At 49.4% G+C, this 22,523-nt stretch overlaps 1 protein-coding gene across 1 annotated transcript; it reads left to right on the top strand.

Moving 5' to 3' along the window:
* The first annotated feature begins 601 nt into the window (after positions 1-601).
* Positions 602-21,755, top strand: VCAM1 (vascular cell adhesion molecule 1). The gene is made up of 9 exons (XM_066247009.1): positions 602-787; positions 1,341-1,625; positions 4,693-5,013; positions 6,639-6,905; positions 9,213-9,491; positions 11,889-12,209; positions 13,079-13,345; positions 16,352-16,618; positions 20,839-21,755. The coding sequence occupies exons 1-9, from the start codon at positions 736-738 to the stop codon at positions 20,997-20,999; spliced, it is 2,220 nt and encodes a 739-aa protein (XP_066103106.1). The 5' UTR covers positions 602-735; the 3' UTR covers positions 21,000-21,755.
* Positions 21,756-22,523: the final 768 nt, after the last annotated feature.

Below are 22,523 nucleotides of genomic sequence, written 5' to 3'. Positions count from 1 at the left end.
AGGACATAGTGCTTATTTAGCGACTTCAAAAGCTGCAGTAGGGGCAGCTCAGTAGGTTAGAGAGCGTTGCCCTGAGACGCCAAGGTGGCAGGTTTTGATCTCTGGTCAGGACACAGACAAGAATCAAGCAACGAGTGTATGAATAAGTGGAACAACGAATCACTGTTTCTCTCTCCCCTCCCCCACTCTCCAAAATCAATTGGGAAAAAGAAGAAGAAGAAGAAGAAAAAAAACCCTGGATAAATTTACTCTTCTCTCTCTTGCTCCCGTCCCACCCCCACCCTCGGCCCCCTGGATTCAGAAAGAGCCTCCTTCTGCAGTGAGCCTGACCTCCTATCTTTCTTGTGAAGATATATCCCTTTGGAATGAAAATCAGTTGGAGCCCTCCTGCCATGACCTTGACAGTGTGTCCTTTCTCCGAGGCAGAGAGAGAGAGAGAGAGAGAGAGAGAGCGCGAGCAGTTGCTGGGCTGAGAGCCGCGGAAGGGGTTAATGCTGGACTTGGCCGGCTGTCAGTTCAACTTTTTTTCTCTGGCTCTGCCCCGGGTTTCCCCTGAAGGGATTTCCCTCCGCCTCTGCACTGAGACCCTTTATAAAGAACAGACTTTCCATTTCACTCCTCACTGAGCCTCCCCGGTTCAGGAGCCCGAGCCTCTCTCCAGGCACGTCCAGGTGGGACGGGAGGACACCAGGAAGGGTTTCTCATCACCGGCGGCCACTGAAAACGCCCGGGAAGATGGTCGGGACCTTGGCGGCCTCCAGCATACTTTGGATGGCGTTTGCAGCTTGTAAGTCCCGCTCCTCCATCTGCTCCCAACACTGGCGTTCCGTTTTAGTCCTGACTTTGGCTCCGTCAGTTCTTGGGGGCGGGGTAGGGGGTGTTGGAGAGAGGTGCCGAGGTTCTCAAACAGTGAGGACGTTTCATTTAACCTGACTTTTGATGTGCTACTGAGTATTTGGTATGGTTGGAGCTGCAAACTGATGTTTTGGGGGGTACTTCCCTCTGTCCCATGTCAAATGAGTGTTTGGATTCTGTCTCCAGCGAGGTCTATCTCTTTTCATTTCCTGCGCTTGATAATGAGATCCAACTTAGCAAATAACCAAACAAGCCTGACGGACGGGCTTCCAGGTGGGGACCGAGAGCTCGCTGAGTGCAGGTCACTTCCACACCTTCCCCGGCAGGGACGCCAGCGCTGTTGGCTGCCTTTGCAGGGAGCTGGAAGCCGTGTAGGAAAGAGGGAGGCCAGATCGGGTGGCGGACGGATGTTAGACCGGAACAGAGGCGAGGAGGTCGCTACACTGGCCCGTGTGACGCGGCCTCTCTCGTTCCTGCCTCCCCAGGTCTAGCGTTTAAACTGGAGATGGTCCCGGAGGACCGCGTGGTGGCTCAGATCGGCTCCTCGGTCTCGCTGACCTGCAGCACCAGGGGCTGCGAGTCCCCCGCCTTCTCCTGGAGGACCCTGACAGACAGCCCGCTGAACGGGAGGGTGCGGAGCGAGGGGACCTCGTCCACGCTGACCATGGACCCTGTCAGCTTCGAGAACGAGCACTCCTACCTGTGCACGGCCACGTGCCGGTCCAAGAAGGTGGAGAAGGCGGAGAAGAGGATCGAGGTGCACATCTACTGTGAGTACCCGGAGAACCTCCCGTGTCCTCTCCGTGCTGCTTTCCCATCAGTTTCTAAACACAGCATTTAAAATCATTGCCCAGGTCTAGACTCTTGCCTAGAGGACTTACTGCACCCGGGAAGTGAGAGACAGCGGGGTCTCTGGCCTCCGACCCGCAACCCCAATCTCAGCTTTCGGTTCCAACTCTGCCAGACACGGTGACTGTGGGTGAGACTCAGCCGCCCTGGGCTCTGCTTTTCTGAGCCCTGAAAGGAAGATCTCTCAAGTTCTCTTTCTTTTCTTTTTCAAACATTTCTCTTTGCACATACATACCCTTGTGTGTTAGCCTGGCCATGCAGCTACATGATTCATGAGCTGCATCCACCAGGGATTTTCCACTTAGTTCGTCGTATGCAACTGGGTGCTTAGAATTAGTTTAAGCAGAGATGTATAATGTTGGCCACACGAATGTCTCCTTAGACACGAGAGAAATATCTGTATAGACCAGGGGTTCCCAAACTACGGCCCGCGGGCCACATGCAGCCCCCTGAGGCCATTTATCCGGCCCCCACGCACTTCCGAAAGGGGCACCTCTTTCATTGGTGGTCAGTGAGAGGAGCACATTGACCATCTCATTAGCCAAAAGCAGGCCCATAGTTCCCATTGAAATACTGGTCAGTTTGTTGATTTAAATTTACTTGTTCTTTATTTTACATATTGTATTTGTTCCCATTTTGTTTTTTTACTTTAAAATAAGATATATGCAGTGTGCATAGGGATTTGTTCATAGTTTTTTTTTTTATAGTCTGGCCCTCCAACGGTCTGAGGGACAGTGAACTGGCCCCCTGTGTAAAAAGTTTGGGGACCCCTGGTATAGACTTTGCCCACTTGGTTCTGGGAGAGAGCAGTGTAAGAAAGAGTCTGTTGTTGTTGGTGGTGGTGGTGATGGTGACGGTGTCATTAATCCTTCATGCTCAGCGGCCCAACCTCAAGGGTGTCTGTATAATGAATCAGCTTTGCCTCGTGAGTGTGAATGAATAGCCCTAGTTTACCATTCCACCGACATACACATCCCAGTCTCGTCTCAACCCCGCAGACAAAGTGAGCGCGGGAGGCCCGGGAGAGCGAACCTGAAATAAATCACTTGCCTTTGCTGGCCAACGGGCACTCGGGCAGGAGAACAAAACAGAACAAAACTAAACAACGGCAACAAAAAAGCTGCAGTGCTTTACAGCCCTCTCTTCACGGAGAGGTCGCGCGGTTATTTAATAACGAGGCGGCTTCCCTCCGGCAGCCGCGGGGCGGAGCTCCGCCTGCCCCGTGACTCGGAGCCGGAGGCCGTCAGCGCGCCCGCCCTGTGAGTTGCTAATGCTTCTCAGCACACTGCGCCTGGCCGGCTGCTTTCAATTACACTGGCCCGGCAGCGCGGTCTGTGCGTGCGCCCCCCCCCCCCCCCAGCTCCGTGAGAGGCCCCTTTATGTGACCACAGAGAAAACCAGCAAGTTCTCATATTACCTGGCAGCCCACTGCGTGGATTGCCGGCGTAGTTCTCACGGAACGGGCGGGGCAGAAATTACTGGTGGGGAAATGAAAAAGGACTGTGTTTCTCTCACCGAAGAGATTCCCAGGGCCTTTGCCTCTCTGCTCACAAGCACCAAAGAGCTGGAGATTCACAAGAGGCGAAAGGAAGACCCGTCTGGCTTTAATTATCTTGCCTGAAGTTTTTCCTTGAAGTCTGCCTGGTCTCTCTTTATGTTGCACACTCCTTCCTGCCTTCATTCCGCATCCGACTGTCGTAGGCTTCAGAGTTGAGACCTTTGTGTTATTGTGACACCGAGTCTCGAATCCAGTCCAGGCGTTCCCATCACGAAGGTCTGAAATGAGAAGGGAGCCCTCGGCAGGGAGGCAGCGCGCCCCCTGAACGCGGAGAGGTGCGGGCGCAGTGCTGGGTCCGACGCCGCGTCCCGCACTGCTGGAGGCAGCGCGCCCCTTGAACGCGGAGAGGTGCGGGCGCAGTGCTGGGTCCGACGCCGCGTCCCGCACTGCTGGAGGCAGCGCGCCCCCTGAACGCGGAGAGGTGCGGGCGCAGTGCTGGGTCCGACGCCGCGTCCCGCACTGCTGGAGGCAGCGCGCCCACTGAACGCGGAGAGGTGCGGGCGCAGTGCTGGGTCCGACGCCGCGTCCCGCACTGCTGGAGGCAGCGCGCCCCCTGAAGGCGGAGAGGTGCGGGCGCAGTGCTGGGTCCGATGCCGCGTCCGGCACTGCTGGAGGCAGCGCGCCCCCTGAACGCGGAGAGGTGCGGGCGCAGTGCTGGGTCCCACGCCGCGTCCCGCACTGCTGGAGGCAGGTCCGCGCAGGCGTCCCGCACTGCTGGAGGCAGGTCCGCGCAGATGAAGACGGCTCACGCGCGCCTGTCTCGTGGGCCAGTTCCCGCCCGGGGCTCCATCGGCAGAAGGCACTCAGTTATTAACGCGGCTCTCTCCCTCACTGCTCAGCACGCCTCTCCCGACCACTGTCCTTTGCAGTGACCCTTGGAGCCTCCAGTTCCTAATCTGTAAAATGGAGAGTATACTCGCCCTGCTTCATGGAAGAGAGGGTGATGTCACAGAATATAAACCTCTGGTAGCAGTACAGAGTAATAGAAACCTTGCGTTTCAGCCCCAGACTTAACATTTATTAGGGGGTGACTTTGGGCGGGTTATGCAAATGCACGGATGTCTACGTTTTCGTATCTGTGAAGTGTGGTCTGTACCTCTTGCGGTTATGGTGAGGCTAAAATAAAATCATTGATGTTACATGGCGCTGGGATGGGCACATAGGAGTATTTAATACACCTTAATTCCTTCTTTCTCTTATTCCAATAACGTACAAACCTCAGAACACGCAGGATCAGACTACAGCACTGGCTAAAAGGTGACTGACTCTGATGCGTGAACCCACCCAAATCACGAAAGGCGACTTGAACAATGACTCAGGTCTGCATTAACAAAAACATCAGCTTCGGCCTGTGTCGCATTGACTCACTGCGGGACCTTACGCGACACGAGCCAGAAACTCGCTCACCTGTGTTCGTTTGCCCTTCGCAGCTTTCCCTAAGGACCCCGAGATTCGCTTCAGCGGCCTTCTGGAGGTGGGCAAGCCGGTCACAGCCACGTGTTCGGTCCCTGACATCTACCCAGCTGAAAGGCTGGAGGTCGACTTGCTGAAGGGCCAGCAGCTCTTGAAAAATCAGGACTTTCCGGATCCCATGGAGAAGAAGTCCCTGGAAACCAAGAGCGTGGAAGTGACCTTCACGCCCACCCGTGAGGATATGGGGAAAGCCCTGGTTTGCCGAGCTCAGCTACACGACGAGGAGATTAACGCCGAGCTCCGACAGAGGGAGACGACGGAGCGCCTGCAGGTCTACAGTAAGTGCGTGGGTGGCGCGGTCCTGTCTCCGTGGGGGTGGAGTCCCGGGTGTATCTAGGGCAATACCCTTAGCGGCTAACGTCAAGGGGAGACTTGGCTCGCTCCGTGTTTATTCACTGGGAACGCGACACCTGTCGACGCCAATGAAGAGAGCGCTGGGTTGGGGTTTGCAAGACTGGAGCTTCCGTTCTGGCTCCACTGACTGTGTGAACCTGGCTCACTTAACCGCTCTATTCCCCAGTTTATCAAAGGGGAGTAATAAGAATAATACCCCCTGATTGAGTAGTAGGAAATGGGCTCAGACGGTGCCATTTTTAAATCATGTTTGTCACTCTTACGCGATGACTTGAAATATCAAGGGAGAGAGATCAGATCTGACGAGGTGAGGATGTTTTCTCTATGAGCACATGTGTGCACTGGGTGGGAGAGGGGATGGCTCTCGCTGTCCCCCCCTCCGCCCTCTGGAGGCTGCCTGGGATTTGTAAGCGGCCCCCTGGTCCCAGAACTGGGTAGGAGTGGCCTCACTGTGCTCCGCTCTAGACTAAAACGCTGTGTTCTGCTCCGGACATCATACCCGAAAGGGTTATTGCCAACGAGAGCGTGTTTGAAAGAGAATGAGATGGAGAGATTTTTATCAATATTTTGAAAAGAATAGTCAAGCTAAGGGGATATTTTCCCCGGGAGAATACAAAACTTGGAAAAGAGAGCTATAATTACTTGAGAGACAGTCATGTGGGAAAGGGATTTGATTCATTCTGTGACGGCAGGGGGCTGAATTATGACCAACGCGTAAAACTCAGTTACAGAGATGACGCTTTCAGCTCAGCAGGGGGAAGATGTTCTAATAACGAGAGCTGTCTGGAAACCTGCCAGACTGTTTTGTAAGGTGGTGGGACGCCTCACGCCCTGAGTGCTGAAGGTGACTCGGGTGACCACTTGGCAAGGATGCCGGGATGGGGCTCCCACCTTTCCTGGGAAATGGAATCACATTTTAGGGGGTTTATTTATTTATTTTTTTCCGAAGTTGGAAACGGGGAGGCAGTCAGACAGACTCCCGCATGTGCCTGACCGGGATCCACCCGGCATGCCCACCAGGGGGCGATGCTCTGCCCATCTGGGGCATTGCTCTGTTGCGACCAGCGCCATTCTAGCGCCTAAGGCAGAGGCCATGGAGCCATCCTCAGCGCCCGGGCCAACTTTACTCCAATGGAGCCTTGGCTGCGGGAGGGGAAGAGAGAGACAGAGAGGAAGGAGAGGGGGAAGGGTGGAGAAGCAGATGCGCACTTCTCCTGTATGCCCTGGCCGGGAATTGAACCCGGGACTCCTGCATACCAGGCTGACGCTCTACCACTGAGCCAACCGGCCAGGGCCTTAAGGGTCTTTTTAAATATCTGACTATCTGTGGCCAGCTGAAGACATCAAACATCAAAAAAAAAAAAAAAAAAAAATGAACCCGATCAAATTAGTCAGAAATTGGGATCGACTAGTCCTTTCTTTGGGTCTGACACGGGAAGTTTGTCAAATTCGTGGGCTCACATGTACGCAGTCTGTGGGAGAAATACACTCTCCCCGTTGGATCAAGATGGCGCTTCGCAATGGCTAATATCATGCCCGGTCTTTTCAGTCTCTCCCAAGAACACCGTCATCTCTGTGAGCCCCTCCACAAGGCTGCGAGAAGGTGGCTCCGTGACCATGACGTGTTCCGGCAAAGGCCTGCCAGCTCCGCGCATTTTCTGGAGCAAGCAACTAGACAGCGGGCACCTGCAGCCCCTCTCCGGGAACGCCACCCTCACGCTAATTGCTATGAGGACAGAAGACTCTGGAATTTATGCGTGTGAAGCCGTTAATGCGGTGGGGAGAGAAAGAACACAGGTGGAGTTAATTGTTCAAGGTAAGTCGAACGTGCAAAAGGAGGACAAAGACGTGTCTCTGGGATCTGAGCAGAAGCGAGGCAGCTTCCTTGCCAAAAGTGCTCCCTGGGGTTTTAGCGCTGTCCCATCTCACTGTCCTACGCTTCAGCACGAAGATAACTGCCTCTTAACACTCCGAACAGGTCGAGCGCCGGCCGCATAGCAGGTGCTCCGTAACTGTCGGGTGAATGAATTGCAAAGATGGGCAACTCCGCCCTGGCCAGTTGGCTCAGCGGTGTCGGCCTGGCGTGCGGGGGACCCGGGTTCAATTCCCGGCCAGGGCACACAGGAGAAGCGCCCATCTGCTTCTCCACCCCTCCCCCTCTCCTTCCTCTCTGTCTCTCTCTTCCCCTCCCGCAGCCGAGGCTCCATTGGAGCAAAGATGGCCCGGGCGCTGGGGATGGCTCCTTGGCCTCTGCCCCAGGCGCTAGAGTGGCTCTGGTCGCGGCAGAGCTACGCCCCGGAGGGGCAGAGCATCGCCCCCTGGTGGGCAGAGCGTTGCCCCTGGTGGGCGTGCCGGGTGGATCCCGGTCAGGCACATGCGGGAGTCTGTCTGACTGTCTCTCCCCGTTTCTAGCTGCAGAAAAATATCCCCCCCCCAAAAAAAAGATGGGCAACTCCTCTATTTTCCGAATATGAAAATGTGAGATTTAAACTCGGATGGTTAAAGAGTAAAATCCAAACTCGCCATCAGTAGATGAACTCGATTGGGTGGTGGGTGAGCCATCCTGGGAGGCCAGGAAAGATACATAGCCCAGGAACCGAGGCGCAAAGCGCTGGTCACCCCGTCCTGGTCCTGGAAAACTCCACCCCACGATAAGCTGCGTCCTATTTTCAGTGAGAGGGAAACACATCTGGGGTTAGGACGGCTTGTTTTGTTCTTTGCGTTACAAGGTACTAACAACCTGAAGTCCTCAAGGGAGAACTGAACTTTCAAAGTACAGTACCTTTGGGTGACCTACTAGGCACTCCTCGCAGGAGCAACAAATTCTCTTGGTAACAATCACAGCCACTGTGTAAAAAAAAAAAAACACAACAAACCAACCATCTGAGACTTGTTCACAGACAGGAAGTGGCTGTTTTTAAAGTTCCCCATTCTCACGCCAGCATATAAGAAATTCATAAACTCTGGGCATCGTCCTGAAGGAGCTGTCAGTTTCGGAGTTGCGGGACACTTCCGGTTTCCTCAGGGGACCGGAGTGGAGGTTCCCAGTTCCCTTTCTCCCTGGATGGCAGTGTGCCCAGCAGGGGATAGCTCGCAGCCCAGGCGCTTTCCTGGAAACTGTGGAGTCTTAGAGGTCTGCCCTCCCGTCTCGGTTCCCAGTCTCCGAGTTCGCTGTAAAGGATTCTTTATTTTGCGTCAAAGTTTAGGAGGTGGCTTATGCGTCCCTTTCGTGCTTGGACTTTGACTTTGCTCTCAGCGTGACTTCCAGCGGGGCCACTTGGCATTGCCCACACGGAAGCACTAAGCGCTGGCCCATGGTGGGCGCTGGGTGTTGTATCTGATCGGAGGACGTCCTTCTGTGGCTTTTGCAGCTTCATTCAATACCTCTCAGAGGTCTGTTTTATCTGCACACGAGGGTGGCTGGATTTAGTTGTTCAAGCAGCTGAAAAGCTGGGATCTTGAATCAGATCCACCTGGCTTCAAGCCTTAATTTTTGCCACTTGCAAGATGGATAAAGTTCTTTATCGTTTCTGAGCCTCAATTTCCTCAGGGAAAAGAAGAAGGAGGAGGAGGAGGAGGAGGAGGAGGAGGAGGAGGAGGAGAAAGGGAGGAGGGAAAGGGAGAGGGGGAGAGGGAGAGGGGGAGAGGGAGGGGGAGGGGAGGGGGAGGGGGTGGGGGAGGAGAATTAACAGCAACAGTTCATGAAGTTGTTGTGAGGATTAGATGAGACAATATATGTAAAGTGGTTGACACAATGCTGAATACGCTGGAACCTCTTAAATTATTTGAGCTGTTGTCCACTGTTACAGGGACTCGACAAACTATATTTGAGCAGAGACTGAATTATTGTTATGAAAAGATGCGGCCCTCTGTCTTGACAGATGTTTACCCACATTCATCCTATTCAATGACTGAATCAATGGACTACTGTGGGTTCATTCTCACAAGATGTGGTCTCACTCCTGGTGGTCCCAAGGCGGAAAGGAATAGCTTTTCCTTGGCACAAATGTTAACTTTAAGGAAATCAGAAAACAAAAACCAAACAAGCAAAAAGACCATATATTGGAATGAGGTGAAAGAAAATAATTTTCTCTTCCTTTTGTCTTGTCCTCCCTCCCACCAGAAAAACTGTTTACGGTTGAGGTCTCCCCCGGACCCCAGATTGCTGCTCAGATCGGCGACGCAGTTGTTTTGACCTGTGGGGTCCAGGGCTGTGAGTCCCCCCTGTCTTTCTCGTGGAGGACCCAGACAGACAGCCCCCTGAGCGGGAAGGTGCGGATGGAGGGGAACACGTCCACGCTGACCCTGAGCCCTGTGAGTTTTGAGAACGGACGTTCTTACCTGTGCGCCGTGACCTGTGGGCGTAAGAAGCTGGAAAAGGAAGTGAAGGTGGATCTCTACTGTAAGTGGTCTTCAGAACCGTTTCCTCTTTTTGTTTTTTCTTCATTTCCATTGGAAGAAACATGATACGTGTCTGTGATATACCATGTGATCTGTGTGTTTAGAGAGGGAATTCAGCATTGGCAATGGTTCTTAAATCTTGAAATCCAGAATTTCCGATGCAACTCACTTGGCCTAAATCTTACATACAGGTGAGATACGTACACAGCATCGGAGGTCCTTGTGTCTTGTCAGCACCGCGTCCTGTGTGGGAACACTGCACGTGCTCACTACGCCCATCCCTTCTGTGTGTGGGGGGTGTTTGAGGTGATGGTGAGCAGGGGGAGGGGTCAGTGCTGCTCAGAGTTAGAACTGGGGGTGAGCCCCGAGCCTACTGTCTCGAAGGCATATTTGGAAAGCTGATCGGCAGGTTGGGGAAACAGAGTCAGCAGGGAGCAGGAGAGAGCCAGAAATGAAGACAGGGAGTTGATGTGGTCTTGACGTGGTCAGAGGGGGTGGGTGGGGCGGCAGCAGCAGGGAGCACCGGAGGCTGAGTGATGTTCCCGGAACTACACACATACACTGCGCTTTTCCTTGCTGTTCTCGTCACCACAATGGGAACCCTTTACACCCTCAGATCTCTCTGATGGCGACAGTGCCAGAGTCCTCGGTTTTAATGGGCAAGGGACCCCATATGCAAAGCGACTGCAAAGTTATTTCTTTTGAGAGGGTTCCCATGTCTTATTCGGCAGAATTCAAGAGAACATCGTGTAGAGATTTTCTACTGGAAAACCCGCCCAAACTGGTGTGCCCCTTGGGATTTGTGCCCCTGGGTCACAGGTAGATCTAGAGCAGAGTCTACCTGGGAAGGGATTTGACTCTCTCAAAAGAAGAAGTGTTTTTTAGTGCAGGGGTCCCCAAACTGCGGCCCCCTGAGGCCATTTATCCGGCCCCCGCCACACTTCCGGAAGGGGCACCTCTTTCATTGGTGGTCAGTGAGAGGAGCACAGGAGGCGACGCATCCTGGTACTGTATGTGGTGGTGCCGCAAAGTGCAGCGTCGCTCACGTATGGTACTACTTCTGGTGACGCAGGCTGCACGGTCATGGCTCCAGAAGCACGTCATATCACTTGTTACGGCTAGCAGTGACAAATATGGAACTGGACATTGACCACCTCATTAGCCAAAAGCAGGCCCATAGTTCCCATTGAAATACTGGTCAGTTTGTTGATTTAAATTTACTTGTTCTTTATTTTACATATTGTATTTGTTCCCATTTTGTTTTTTTACTTTAAAATAAGATATATGCAGTGTGCATAGGGATTTGTTCATAGTTTTTTTTTTATAGTCTGGCCCTCCAACGGTCTGAGGGACAGTGAACTGGCCCCCTGTGTAAAAAGTTTGGGGACCCCTGTTTTAGTGTGTCATCGTGTCACCCAGAGTCTAGGGTCTGCCACCGGAAATGTGAACCAGCAGGTGAGGTCTCCTTGCACTAAGTAAACAAGGAGGGTGTATCACGTTAACAACCTTTCCCTTAAGGGGGAAGAAGACAGACAAAACGTCGTTAGCCTTGCTCTTGCTCTTGGTAACTAGGGTAGTCTTATTTTTATTGATTTGGATAAGATGCAGGATAAATATTATTTAGAACAGAAATCTAACGGGTTTTTTTTTTTCTTAACTACCAAGTATTGTCTGAGAAATATTTAAACCCTGCCGCCTACACTTGGCCATCGGAAACGCAAGTGTCGAAACCGAGCACTGCCCTGTGGGTCTTCACTGATCTGGAGAGCCTGCCCGGCTCGGAGAGGCCAAGTTTGAGCTCGGAGCTCAGAGAAATACAAGTTCTGAGCTCAGCTCAACGGCTTCCCAGACGCGACACTTGAGGAAGTCTCTTGGCCCCTGTGAACTTTGTAGACTTCCCTATCTATAAAACAAGTTTTCTGTAAGTTTTCCTAGCCGTAAAAATGAGTGAAATATTGTAATACCCATTTTATCAGCCTGTTTTGAAGACTGGGATATACTAAAGGACCAGCACAAAATAAATACTCAATACATCATGGCAAACGTTTAAAACACGCAGTTACTAAACAAGGCCCGAAAGCTCACGTGTCCTTTGAAAAGTCCGTTCATGGCTGTCAGCAGAATTTATGTCCCCAAGAAGAAAAAATGAAGTGTATTTATTACGCGATGACTTCATTTACTACTTTTTTTGTTTCCAGCGTTAATATATATATATATATATATATATATATATCTAATATCATGAATATTTATACTGAATGTCTTTATTTACATACGAGTGCTCATTCAGTCCCAAGGGATTGAAAACTGTCACTTGAGACCTTTGGGTTCAGTAGAGATCAGTTCTGGTTTCCTGTGACTGTCACATATAAACGTCACTTTCGCTTGATCTTTGCAGCGTTCCCGAGGGACCCAGAGATCGAGATGGGCGGCGTGTTGGTGAACGGCAAGCCGGCCACAGTGAGCTGCAACATTTCCAGCGTGTACCCCTTAGACCGGCTGCAGGTCGAGCTGCTGAAGGGGGGGCGTATCATGGCGAGGAAGGACTTTCTGGAGGACAGGGAAAATCAGTCCCTGGAGACGGGGAGTTTGGAAACGACCTTCATCCCCACTGCTGAAGACACCGGCAGCGAGCTTGTTTGTCGGGCTAAGTTACATATTGGCGGGATGGAACTTGAACCCAAACAGAGGCAGAGTACACAGACGCTGCATGTGAACAGTAAGTGTGATTGATGTAGCCGCGATTCAACGGGGGTTTCTCTGTCGCAGGCCATGATTCACAATGAGACTGAGAGTTAGCAATACCTGCGCAGAATAAAACTGAAAAAAAAAAACATCAAAATGACGGTTATAACAACACATAAAACAAGAACCATGTATAAGCCTGCTATGCTAGGGGTTGGCAGTTCGGGAAGGGTCACAGGGGCAGCTGGTCTGCTCAGTGTGGTCTGAGGTGAGCTCCCTCCTGCAAGCCAGCCGGTAGCTCAGTGGGGGACGGCTGGTCCCAGACGGCCTCACCTACATGTCGGGGGCCTTCTCTGGGATACCTGGGCCTCCCTCTACCCATATGCTGTCTCCCCCTGAAGGGCGGTGGCCCAGGTCACTCACCAGAGTGCACCGTTTCGAGAGGGTGGTGCTGAAAGCCGCCTCTTAAGGCTCAGGCTAGGCAGTCCCATAGTGTCCCTTCCTCCCTGTTACCCCCTTCAAAGTGAGCTCGCAGGGCAGCCCGGTTCCCAGGGGTAGCAACACGGACGCCACTTTTTCGCAAGAGATTCACGTAATTTGCGGTCACGTTCAACATACCGTAAATGTCAATATACGCTACCCCTGCTCATCCACTGTTGGTAGCGAGAGTTTCCACCAACCTCACGTCCATTAGAAAATATGTAATATGTGTTCGCTTTTTCTGTCTACGATCGGACTCCACTAAAGTAAAGGAAGACAGAAACCTCCTTTGGTAAAGTTATCAAGGTTTAGAAACGGCTCTAATCCCCTGAGTGCACAGCCCCAGTCTGGTGACATGATTAAAGCTCTTTGGAACTCAGGGCATGAGCTGGGTCAAGCTAACAAGTGTCCCTGCCTTCTCAGCTGCCCCCGGAAACACCACCATCTCAGTCAGCCCCTCCCCCACCCTGAGGGAAGGTGGGTCCGTGAATATGACATGCTCTAGCGACGGCCTTCCAGCCCCCAGAATCCGGTGGAGCAGGCGGCTGGGCAACGGGCATCTACAGCTTCTTTCCGAGAACACAACGCTCACCTTACTTTCTGCCGAAGTGGAAGATTCTGGCGTGTACGTGTGTGAAGCGAGTAACCGGGCTGGAATAAGCAGAGAAGAAGTCAGATTAATCGTTCAAGGTGAGCAGAGTGTGATTAATCCTACTCCTAATATTATTTTGGCTGTGTTGCTGGTTTTGAACGAAGTCCTCCTTTTTAAAAAATACGTTTAAAACATTTAAATGGCAGTGGATGTGCAATATTATCTTAGTTTCAAATGTCTAACCCCGTGATTAGACATTTACATAACTTATGAGCTGAGCACCTCGATACATCTAGTACCCACCTGACACCATCTATTGTTAGGACAATATTATCGGTCATACTCCTTATGCTGGACTTGACGTCCCTGTAAATAGTCTGCGACTACCAATCTATACTTCTAAAGCCCTTCACGTTTTTCAGCCAGCCCCCTCCCCCTCCCCTCCTCCACCTGATGACCATCGAAATGTTCTCTGTCACTACTGACTCTGTTTCTGTTTGGCTTATTTGTTTATTTCGGTTTTGAGAGTCACCTATAGCTGAAATCACCTGGCACTTGTCTTTCTCTCTCTGACTTATTTCACTCAGCACAATACCCTCCAGGTCCCTCCATGTGGCTGCAAATGGCAAGATTTTCGTTCTTTTTCATGGCCGAGTAATATTCCACTGTGTATATGCACCACTTCTTCTTTATCCACTCATCTACTGATGGGCATTCACATTGCTTCCATACCACGACTATTGTAAATAATGCCTCAGTAAACATATGAATGTATATGTCTTTACAATTTAGTGTTTTGTTTTGTTTTTGTTTCTTTGGATAATTACCAAAAAGTGGAATTGCTGGGTCCTACTTGGTCTTTTGTTACAGCCTTTGTTTTAAACTCCATTTCGTCTGGTAGAAGTACTGCTACCCAGACTTTTTGTCTGTTACCATTTTCATGAAATTATCTTTTTCTATCCCTTTACATTCAGTCTGTGTGTGTGGCTCTCCATCTGAAGTAAGTCTCTTGTAGACAGCATATGGAAGGGTCTGATTTTGTTATCCATTCGGTCACCATCTATCTTTTGATTGAAACAGATAAACCACTTGCGTTTAAAATAATTATTGATGGAAATATATTTATTGCCATATTATTGTTATTATTATTTAGCATTTTTTCTTCTTCTTCTTGAAGAAGACACTTTACCATGGCTTGTAATACTAGTTTGGTGGTGGTGGACCTCTTTAGTTTATTCTTGTCTCAGAAGTTCTTTATCTGGTCTTCGGTTCAAAAGGATGGAGTCATCTTGGTTGTAGGTCCTTGCTTTTCATCACTTTGAATATTTTGTTCCACTCCCTTCCAGCCTAAAAGATTTTTGTTGAGAAATCAGCAGACAGTCTTACGGGAGCTCCCTTGTCAGTAACTAACTGCTAAGAACCTCCCCTCTCCCCCAATAAAAAGTGTACTGAGCCTCCGGGATGACTTCAAGCACACCAACAATTGCATCATGGGGGTGCCAGAAGGAGGAGAGAGAGAGGAAGAAATTGAAAATCTATTTGAAAAAATAATGACAGAAAACTTCCTTAACCTGTTAAGGAAATAGACACACAAGTGCAGGAAGTATAGAAAGTCCCAAACAAGAGGAATCCAAAGTCCTCTATGAAAAAAAAAATTTTTTACTAAAAAAACCCCAAACGTATCGAGGGTTTTGAGGAGCTCATGATGTTTCCTATGCATGGAAGTCCCGGAATAGTACTTTCTCATGAGCCATGCCAAGTCTCTTATCCTCCGACTCTCTCAACCTCAAGTGGACTGCCGGCCCCGGGCCCTGAGCCAGCGGTTCCGGCTGCACTTGTGAGGCCGTGGCCGCGGTGTTGGGAGGAGAATAAGGAGAGAGGCAGACGTATCTGGAAATTCCTTCAGATTACAGCCACCGTATCCACCCGAACTGGACACTCGGTGGTAATCTCACCAGGTGCCTGCTCGCACGCGCTCAGAAGCCCAGGAGGCGCTTAGGCCTTTTGTAAATGCTGATATTAAGATGCGCAGCAGTGACCGCGTCTGCCGGTCCAGTTTGAGGGCATAGAAATGCTGAGTGGAAGAAACTGTCAAACCCAGGGCCTCTATCCAGGATCAGAGCCAAGACCGAGAACAAAGCTGCTCTCAGCTGACATGCTGCAGCCACCGGCAGTTCTTAGGCAAAACCATGAAACGACCAATTGGGAGTTTCCCCCCCCCATACTTCCCCTTTTGGGGTTCAAGGCCTGTTTCTTCACTGGGGCTCTCATACCCCTCGGTGTTGATTCCTCTCTTACTCCTGGGTATTATTTCTACTAAGGTGTTAGTGACTTCCTGGTCAGCCCATCTCAATGATCATTTGTATTCTAAGGAAGGTCTTCGGAGGGGCAGTGCACAGCCTCAGAGGAAGCCCTGAGGATGAATGTCATGGCAGTATCACTCTGGTTGAGGAAAGAACCTGCAATCACGTCAGAAAAATAGATACACGTGAGGGGAATCTCACTTACAAAACGGTGCTAGAGTACCTCTTTCCCGGGGTTACGTCCTAATAGAGATGTTGTCTGTCGGGGACCCAGCCCAGTGCCCGACACTTAGTAAACAGTAGCTGTGGTTATTAAGGACAGGAAGAACGCCATCTCCGTCTGCACAGCTGGATTTCGTGATCTGAGGGGACCCACCCTGTAAAGGCCCTTGTCCTTCAAGGAAGCACCAACCATTCTGGTTACACAGCAATGCGACCAAAAACGGGTTCATTCTTTACATAGGCATTCTACAGATGTTCATTAAACCCGTGTCATTCTGGCTGAATTTTTAAGGAGGCGATTCTGTAGTCTAGAGATTCTTTTCTGTTGTTCTGCATCAAGATGGTCACGCCCGATTATTGTCCTGAAAAGAGTCAATCCAGGAAAGACGCCATTGCTCTGTGCACAGAGAATAGCATTCTCTCCCGTTAGGAAGGAAACTGGTAGGGTAGGGACCCTCCTTTCTCTGGGCGCCCGTCCTACGTCTTTGGTCTGGGTGCGGGGTTAGAGTGAGGGACGTGTGAGAAGGACTCGGTCTGTAGTTCACCCGCTCAGAGGTGCCTTTCGAATTCTCTTTACAGTCGCTTCCAACGACATACAGCTTACAGCTTCTCCTTCTGAGCACGTCAAGGAAGGAGACACTGTCACCATCTCCTGCACTTGTGGAAATGTCCCCCACACGTGGATTATCCTGAAGAAAAAGGAGAAGACAGGGGACACGGTGCTGCAGGCCGTGGAAGGCGCGTACACCATCCAGCAGGCCCAGCTAGAGGACGCGGGCGTGTACGAGTGCGAATCGAAAAACGCGATCGGCTTGCAGTTGAGAAGGATCAAGCTGGATGTGACAGGTCAGAGCTTTGGACTTGTTTCTGTTGCTCCACGTCGACTGCGGTTATTCTTTAATGTTTCCTAAAGTAATAACGTGTAACTGCTCCGTCCTGTGGGGTGTGGCCAGGAGGTTGACATGAATCACGTTTGAGTGTGGAGTTCTTGTCTGCTTTTTCCAAAGTTGACAGTTCTTCATTGGTCTCTGCAGTCTTGTAATCTCCTAAGTGTTTAAACATATTTTTGAAACCTTCCCCTGGGAGGGGGGGGGTTGACAAGAAAACCAAAGCCGTAGGACGGGCGCCCAGAGAAAGGAGGGTCCCTACCCTACCAGTTTCCTTCCTAACGGGAGAGAATACTATTCTCTGTGCACAGAGCAATGGCGTCTTTCCTGGATTGACTCTTTTCAGGATAATAATCGGGCGTGACCGTCTTGATGCAGAACAGCAGAAAAGAATCTCTAGACTACAGAATCGCCTACTTAAAAAATTCTAGCCCCTGGCCTTGGCTGGTTGGCTCAGTGGTAGAGCGTCAGCCTGGCGTGCAGGAGTTCCGGGTTCGATTCCCGGCCAGGGCACACAGGAGAAGCGCCCATTTGCTTCTCCACCCCTCCCCCTCTCCTTCCTCTGTCTCTCTCTTCCCCTCCCGCAGCCAACGCTCCACTGGAGCAAAGTTGGCCTGGGCGCTGAGGATGGCTCCATGGCCTCTGCCTCAGGCACTAGAATGGCTCTGGTTGCAACAGAGCAACGCCCCAGATGGGCAGAGCATCGCCCCCTGGTGGGCGTGCCGGGTGGATCCCGGTCGGGCGCATGCGGGAGTGTGTCTGACTGCCTCCCTGTTTCCAACTTTAGAAAAAAAAAAATTCTAGTCCCTTGTCCGTTCTACCCGATTCTGATGGAGAGGGGGAGGAGGGGCCATAGTCTCAATGGAGAGGCTGCAGGGGACCCCTAATCTTCTAACCCCTCTGTGATGCACAATGCCAAGACCTGTGGGTATCACTGGTGCAGGCAGAAGAGCTGCCTTTCCTGGTCAGCCTCCCACTCCTCGCGTGCTAACGCACTCCCACTGCGGACGGGAAGCCCTCCTTGGAGTAAGCGGGACTGCAAACAAACGCAGCTCCCTGGGGCCCCTCTGGCTGTCTGAGTTAGCAACCACAGGTCAGTGTCAGGAGAATCTGAACCCAGGTCAGAAAACCAGGTAAAATTTCACGCATCTGGCCAACATTTTCTAGATGGCAAGCCTGACCCTTACGTTTTCTGTCTTCACAATACCTCCTCGAAACACGACAATATCAATACACCCACCTAGAAATGTTAAAGAAGGGGACAATGTCATGATGACATGTCAAGCTTTTAGCCACCTGCCTGCAGTGATTATCCTGAGAAGCGTTGATCTGGCCATTGCAGTTACTATGTGTTCAAAGAATGGAACATTTACCTTGTATCATGTCACTCAGAATGACTCGGGTGTGTGTGTACGCGCGTGTGTGTGATATCAGTGCGTTCAATGAGGTTGGGCGTGATGCTATCTGGATTTAGAGCTCAGTGATGAGTCGGTTAAAATGCAGGCAGTCTGGACCTTCTTTTCATTCTTGATGTCCCTGCCCCCTTGCCACCTTTAAGTCCAGCCCCAGAAAATCGGACTCCTCACATTTTTGTAATGCTGTTTCTAGTTAGCAATTCTCTTTAAAGACATATCAGAGTGGCCCCACTTTCTCTTTTCCAGTCACACACTATTAAGTTAGTAACATATACAGTGTGTCCGTAAAGTCATGGTGCACTTTTGACCGTCACAGGAAAGCAACAAAAGATGATAGAAATGTGAAACCTGCACCAAATAAAAGGAAAACCCTCCTAGTTTCTGTAGGATGATGTGGCAGCATGTGTGCATGCGCAGTTGATGACATAACACTGTGTATACAGTGGAGCAGCCCACGGCCATGCCAGTCGAGATGTGGACAGTACAGAGGAAATTCAGTGTGTTCTGTGGCTCACTAAATTCGAATCCATGACCAAAGTGCAACGTGAATATCGGCGCGTTTATAACGAAGCGCCACCACATAGGAATAACATTCCTCGGTGGCATAAGCAGTTGAAGGAAACCGGCAGTTTGGTGGAGAAACCCCGTTCTGGTAGGCCATCAGTCAGTGATGAGTCTGTAGAGGCTATACGGGATAGCTACCTAAGGAGCCCTAAAAAATCTGTGCGTGAGCCCACATCGAACTGCACTGAATAGATATGAAACTGGGAGAGTTTTCCTTTTATTTGGTGCAGATTTCACATTTCTATCGTCTTTTGTTGCTTTCCTGTGACCTGTCAAAAGTGCACCATGACTTTACAGACACACTGTATATTACCACTTTTCACTGATGACTTATGTGAACAATCCAAGCATACTGGGCATTCAGCTAGAAGAAATTCAGGCTTCCCCAGACTAAATATGGTTTAAAATACCAACAGGTGGAGACAAGAATCTTATCATTTTCCTGGGTATTTCGAACTACTTCTCCTTTTTTATCTAGCTGCGTTTTAAAATCAACTCTGCTTTGTTTTGGCTTGCATGTGTTGCAATGATAGAAATCGTTGGGCGCCCTTTGGGTCATCAGTGTGCATACAGCTCGTAGCAAAGTGTATTTGAACATCGCTCTTTAATGTTTGAGAACTGACTCAGCAGCAAGTTTGTGTTTCCCTGCAGAGGCCTGAGGGGAAAAACTGAAGGCAAAAATACTGATTAAACTTCAAAGAAAACAATAGGAGCAGAAATACCACTGCTCAACATGTCATCAACGTTGATGCCTAACAACCATTATGACGGTGGACGTCCCATTGAAACATGACCCCTCCTCTTTGACTCATTAGTGCTACTCTAGCCAGGGGAAGGAGAAGAACGAGGCGATTATCATGATGTTCAGGGCGAAGGGTCGTTAACCTTAATAATTTGAAAACTTCACTTCCCATCCTGACCCTAAGCGCTTCTTTTCTACCTGGGTAACCTCTGGTGATTGGAGATCATCACCAAAGACAGGTCACTCATTTCTCTCAGGGCTGAGACGACATAAATGCCACCTGAACACATGCCATCTGACCTGACACTTGTGAGGTCATGTGATGCTGTGCAATCAGAACTAGAAGCAGAGACGTGTCCCCAGTCAACGCCTGGCTGTCCTCTTCAGATGCCCTTGTGAGGTTCAGGTATTACATAGTGGTGTAGCTGTCCAGTGACCTTTAGTAGATTAGATAGGGTGCTACTTTAGGGTTTTTTATACTATTACCTTCTGTACCCAACTTACAACTAAATGACAAAATGACAGGATGCAGAAAGAAAAAGATGTATTACTATTAAAATGTTACTATATATTTTAATAGTAATATATATTGCGGGCCAACTATACCAGGTGAGCCTGGTAGTTGCTGTTCAGTGGATCAAAAAAGAAAATCGGTAATTTACCGTCTGCAGGAGGAAACCAAATTTAATAAATAATCATACAGTCAAATGTTTCATTGCAAGCTGCGATAGAAGCTATAAAGGGAAGGCGCAGTGGCTTAGAAAAGTCTGTCAGGGCTCCTAGTTTAGGCTGAGGGAGATGCAGGTCAGAGAGTGACTCTCTGAGTAAGTTACATTTATGCCAAAATATGATACTACCCAAAAACTTCAGTTCATCAAGAGATGACATAAATGGCGAAGAGGAATAATATATATTAAGATGCCCTACGTCAGAGACACAAAATATAAAGTTTTCCATATATCCTTGAAAAAGCTGTTGGCAAGAATTCTATTGCTTACTATCTTATTATATAGCGGTTGGCTATAGGGTTATATATATATATATATATATATACTCCAGATGGTACAAGGACTTTCTTGGACAACTGATGAGTCATGTCCATTCGTGGGGAATCAGAGTCCTGATTCTTGACTGAATATTTATATTTCCTAAGGCAAACAGTCCTCTGCAATGCTTGCACCCTTCCTTCCCTTCTACAAGTGAACCTGCCTCTATTTGACTCCAGGTTTGTGGACGTCAGCAGCTGCCTTTCTGACCCACCGTGACCACAGCCGCTCCCAGACGGCTGTTTGGATGATTCAGAGGAAGAGAGGCATGTGGGGTCTTCTTGGCTCTTATCTTTGCTCTGTTTCCCTTCTCTTTAGAGAATGAGCTGTTCCGTGAAAACATGTAAATATTATTGTTAAACAGTTTCTCTTTGTCCTAGACATTAATTGCACCAATTTTGTTATTTTCCAGGAAGAGAAAATGACAAGGACTATTTTTCTCCCGGACTTCTGGTGCTTTACTGCGTGTCCTCCGTTATCATAACGGCCATCGGGATGATCGTTTACTTTGCCAGGAAAGCCAACATGAAGGGGTCGTACAGTCTGGTAGAAGCACAGAAATCCAAAGTGTAGCTAATGTTTGAAAGGTTCGACCAGAGACGCTATTTATCAGTTCAAATCCTTCACGACATTTGACGAGAAAAACCACAAAGTCTTGACTTCCCAGAATACAGCAAACTCTTGGAAAAAAAAAAAAAAATGGCTGCTCGTGCTGCTGGCTGTGAGCCAGGAGCCAGAGGAAAACTTTCTGCCTAAAAAAAAAAAAAAATAGGCACTCCCACGGAGCTGTGAGGATCGGAGGAGCAGTTCCTTGATGTGTATATACAGTAACGCGATCTGTACATATGTAAAATAAAATTATGCCGTGGCCAGATTGCTTCCTGTAGCAGCGTCTACAGCGAGAGCTCTCGAGTCATCAGGCCGTGCTGCCTGGATGGATCATTCTAACTTAACGCATCTTAGAAAAATTTAACATTCATGTTGACTGGCAGCTGACCTCTGTCGTCCTTTTTATATTTTATCTCCTTTACCAGAATTTTACAAAGTTCACGGACAACAACTTCCTATTTGTAAAAATGCCAGAGTTTTATATAGTTACCAGCAAATGATGAACCAAGAGCGCGCTGGGTTGATTTCAGGTACTAAGCGCTTTGACCGTGGTGTGATGGTCGCCAGGGTTTTGCGGGACGGTACTGACTTGGTACGGAGACGTTTTATGATGCTGTTTGTTCAGCACACTCTTGTGTAACCGTCCTAATAATGCAACTTCTTTTGATCCTCTTTTGTAAATGTTTAGTCTTTTCGTGGAGTAAAGTGATTATTTCTGGACTTGCGAGCGTTGTGTGGTTAATACCAAGCTGCCTCCTCTCGTCACACAGTAGCCCTCTTTTGAAATCCCAAGTTCCAAGGAGGAGGAAGAGTTCAGACCCCCAGAACTAAGAAGTAACCCTCACAGTGTAGCCCTCCAACGGCTTTGGTCAGAACCACCACAGGGACCCTGTACAAATTCAGATTTCTTGGTGCCATCTTAACCCACTGAATTGAAATGATCTGGTTTTGTACCCTTGGAATCGGCAGCTCAAAGAATTTAAAATATAGCATATGCAAAGGCATGAATCCAGACAAACGTGGCATTTGTTTAAGATCAACGAATGAAGACCATGGTCACACTGGTAAGACCAAGAGCTATGGCATGCTATTCCTCAGAGCTCCTGACACACCACTCACTGAGGGCTCTTTCACTGAGCAGGAATAAATATCTTCAATTACGTATTGACCATTCCCTCGCTTTCTTTGGGGACTTTATACCTACATAGCCCTAAATAAAACATTATTTAGTGTCGCCAGATTCTGAATTTTATATAACTACAATCAAACACTAAATTTGCCTGTGACTTTATTTTTTCACTCAGAATTATGTTTTTGTATGATTCACCCACATTGTTGTATACAGCTATTGGTCATTCATTTTTTATTCTGAGAGGCTGTAGTCTTTAGCACTCTATATTACAGTATAGTACTATGAGATTTGCCACAATGTATTGATCCATTCTACTGTGGACAGATGTTTGATCTGTTCCCAGTTTTTTTCTATTA

This window comes from Saccopteryx bilineata, chromosome 11 (assembly GCF_036850765.1).
Source record: "Saccopteryx bilineata isolate mSacBil1 chromosome 11, mSacBil1_pri_phased_curated, whole genome shotgun sequence".
Taxonomy (NCBI): Eukaryota; Metazoa; Chordata; class Mammalia; order Chiroptera; family Emballonuridae; genus Saccopteryx; species Saccopteryx bilineata.
This window is presented reverse-complemented; position numbering and strand designations above follow the sequence as displayed.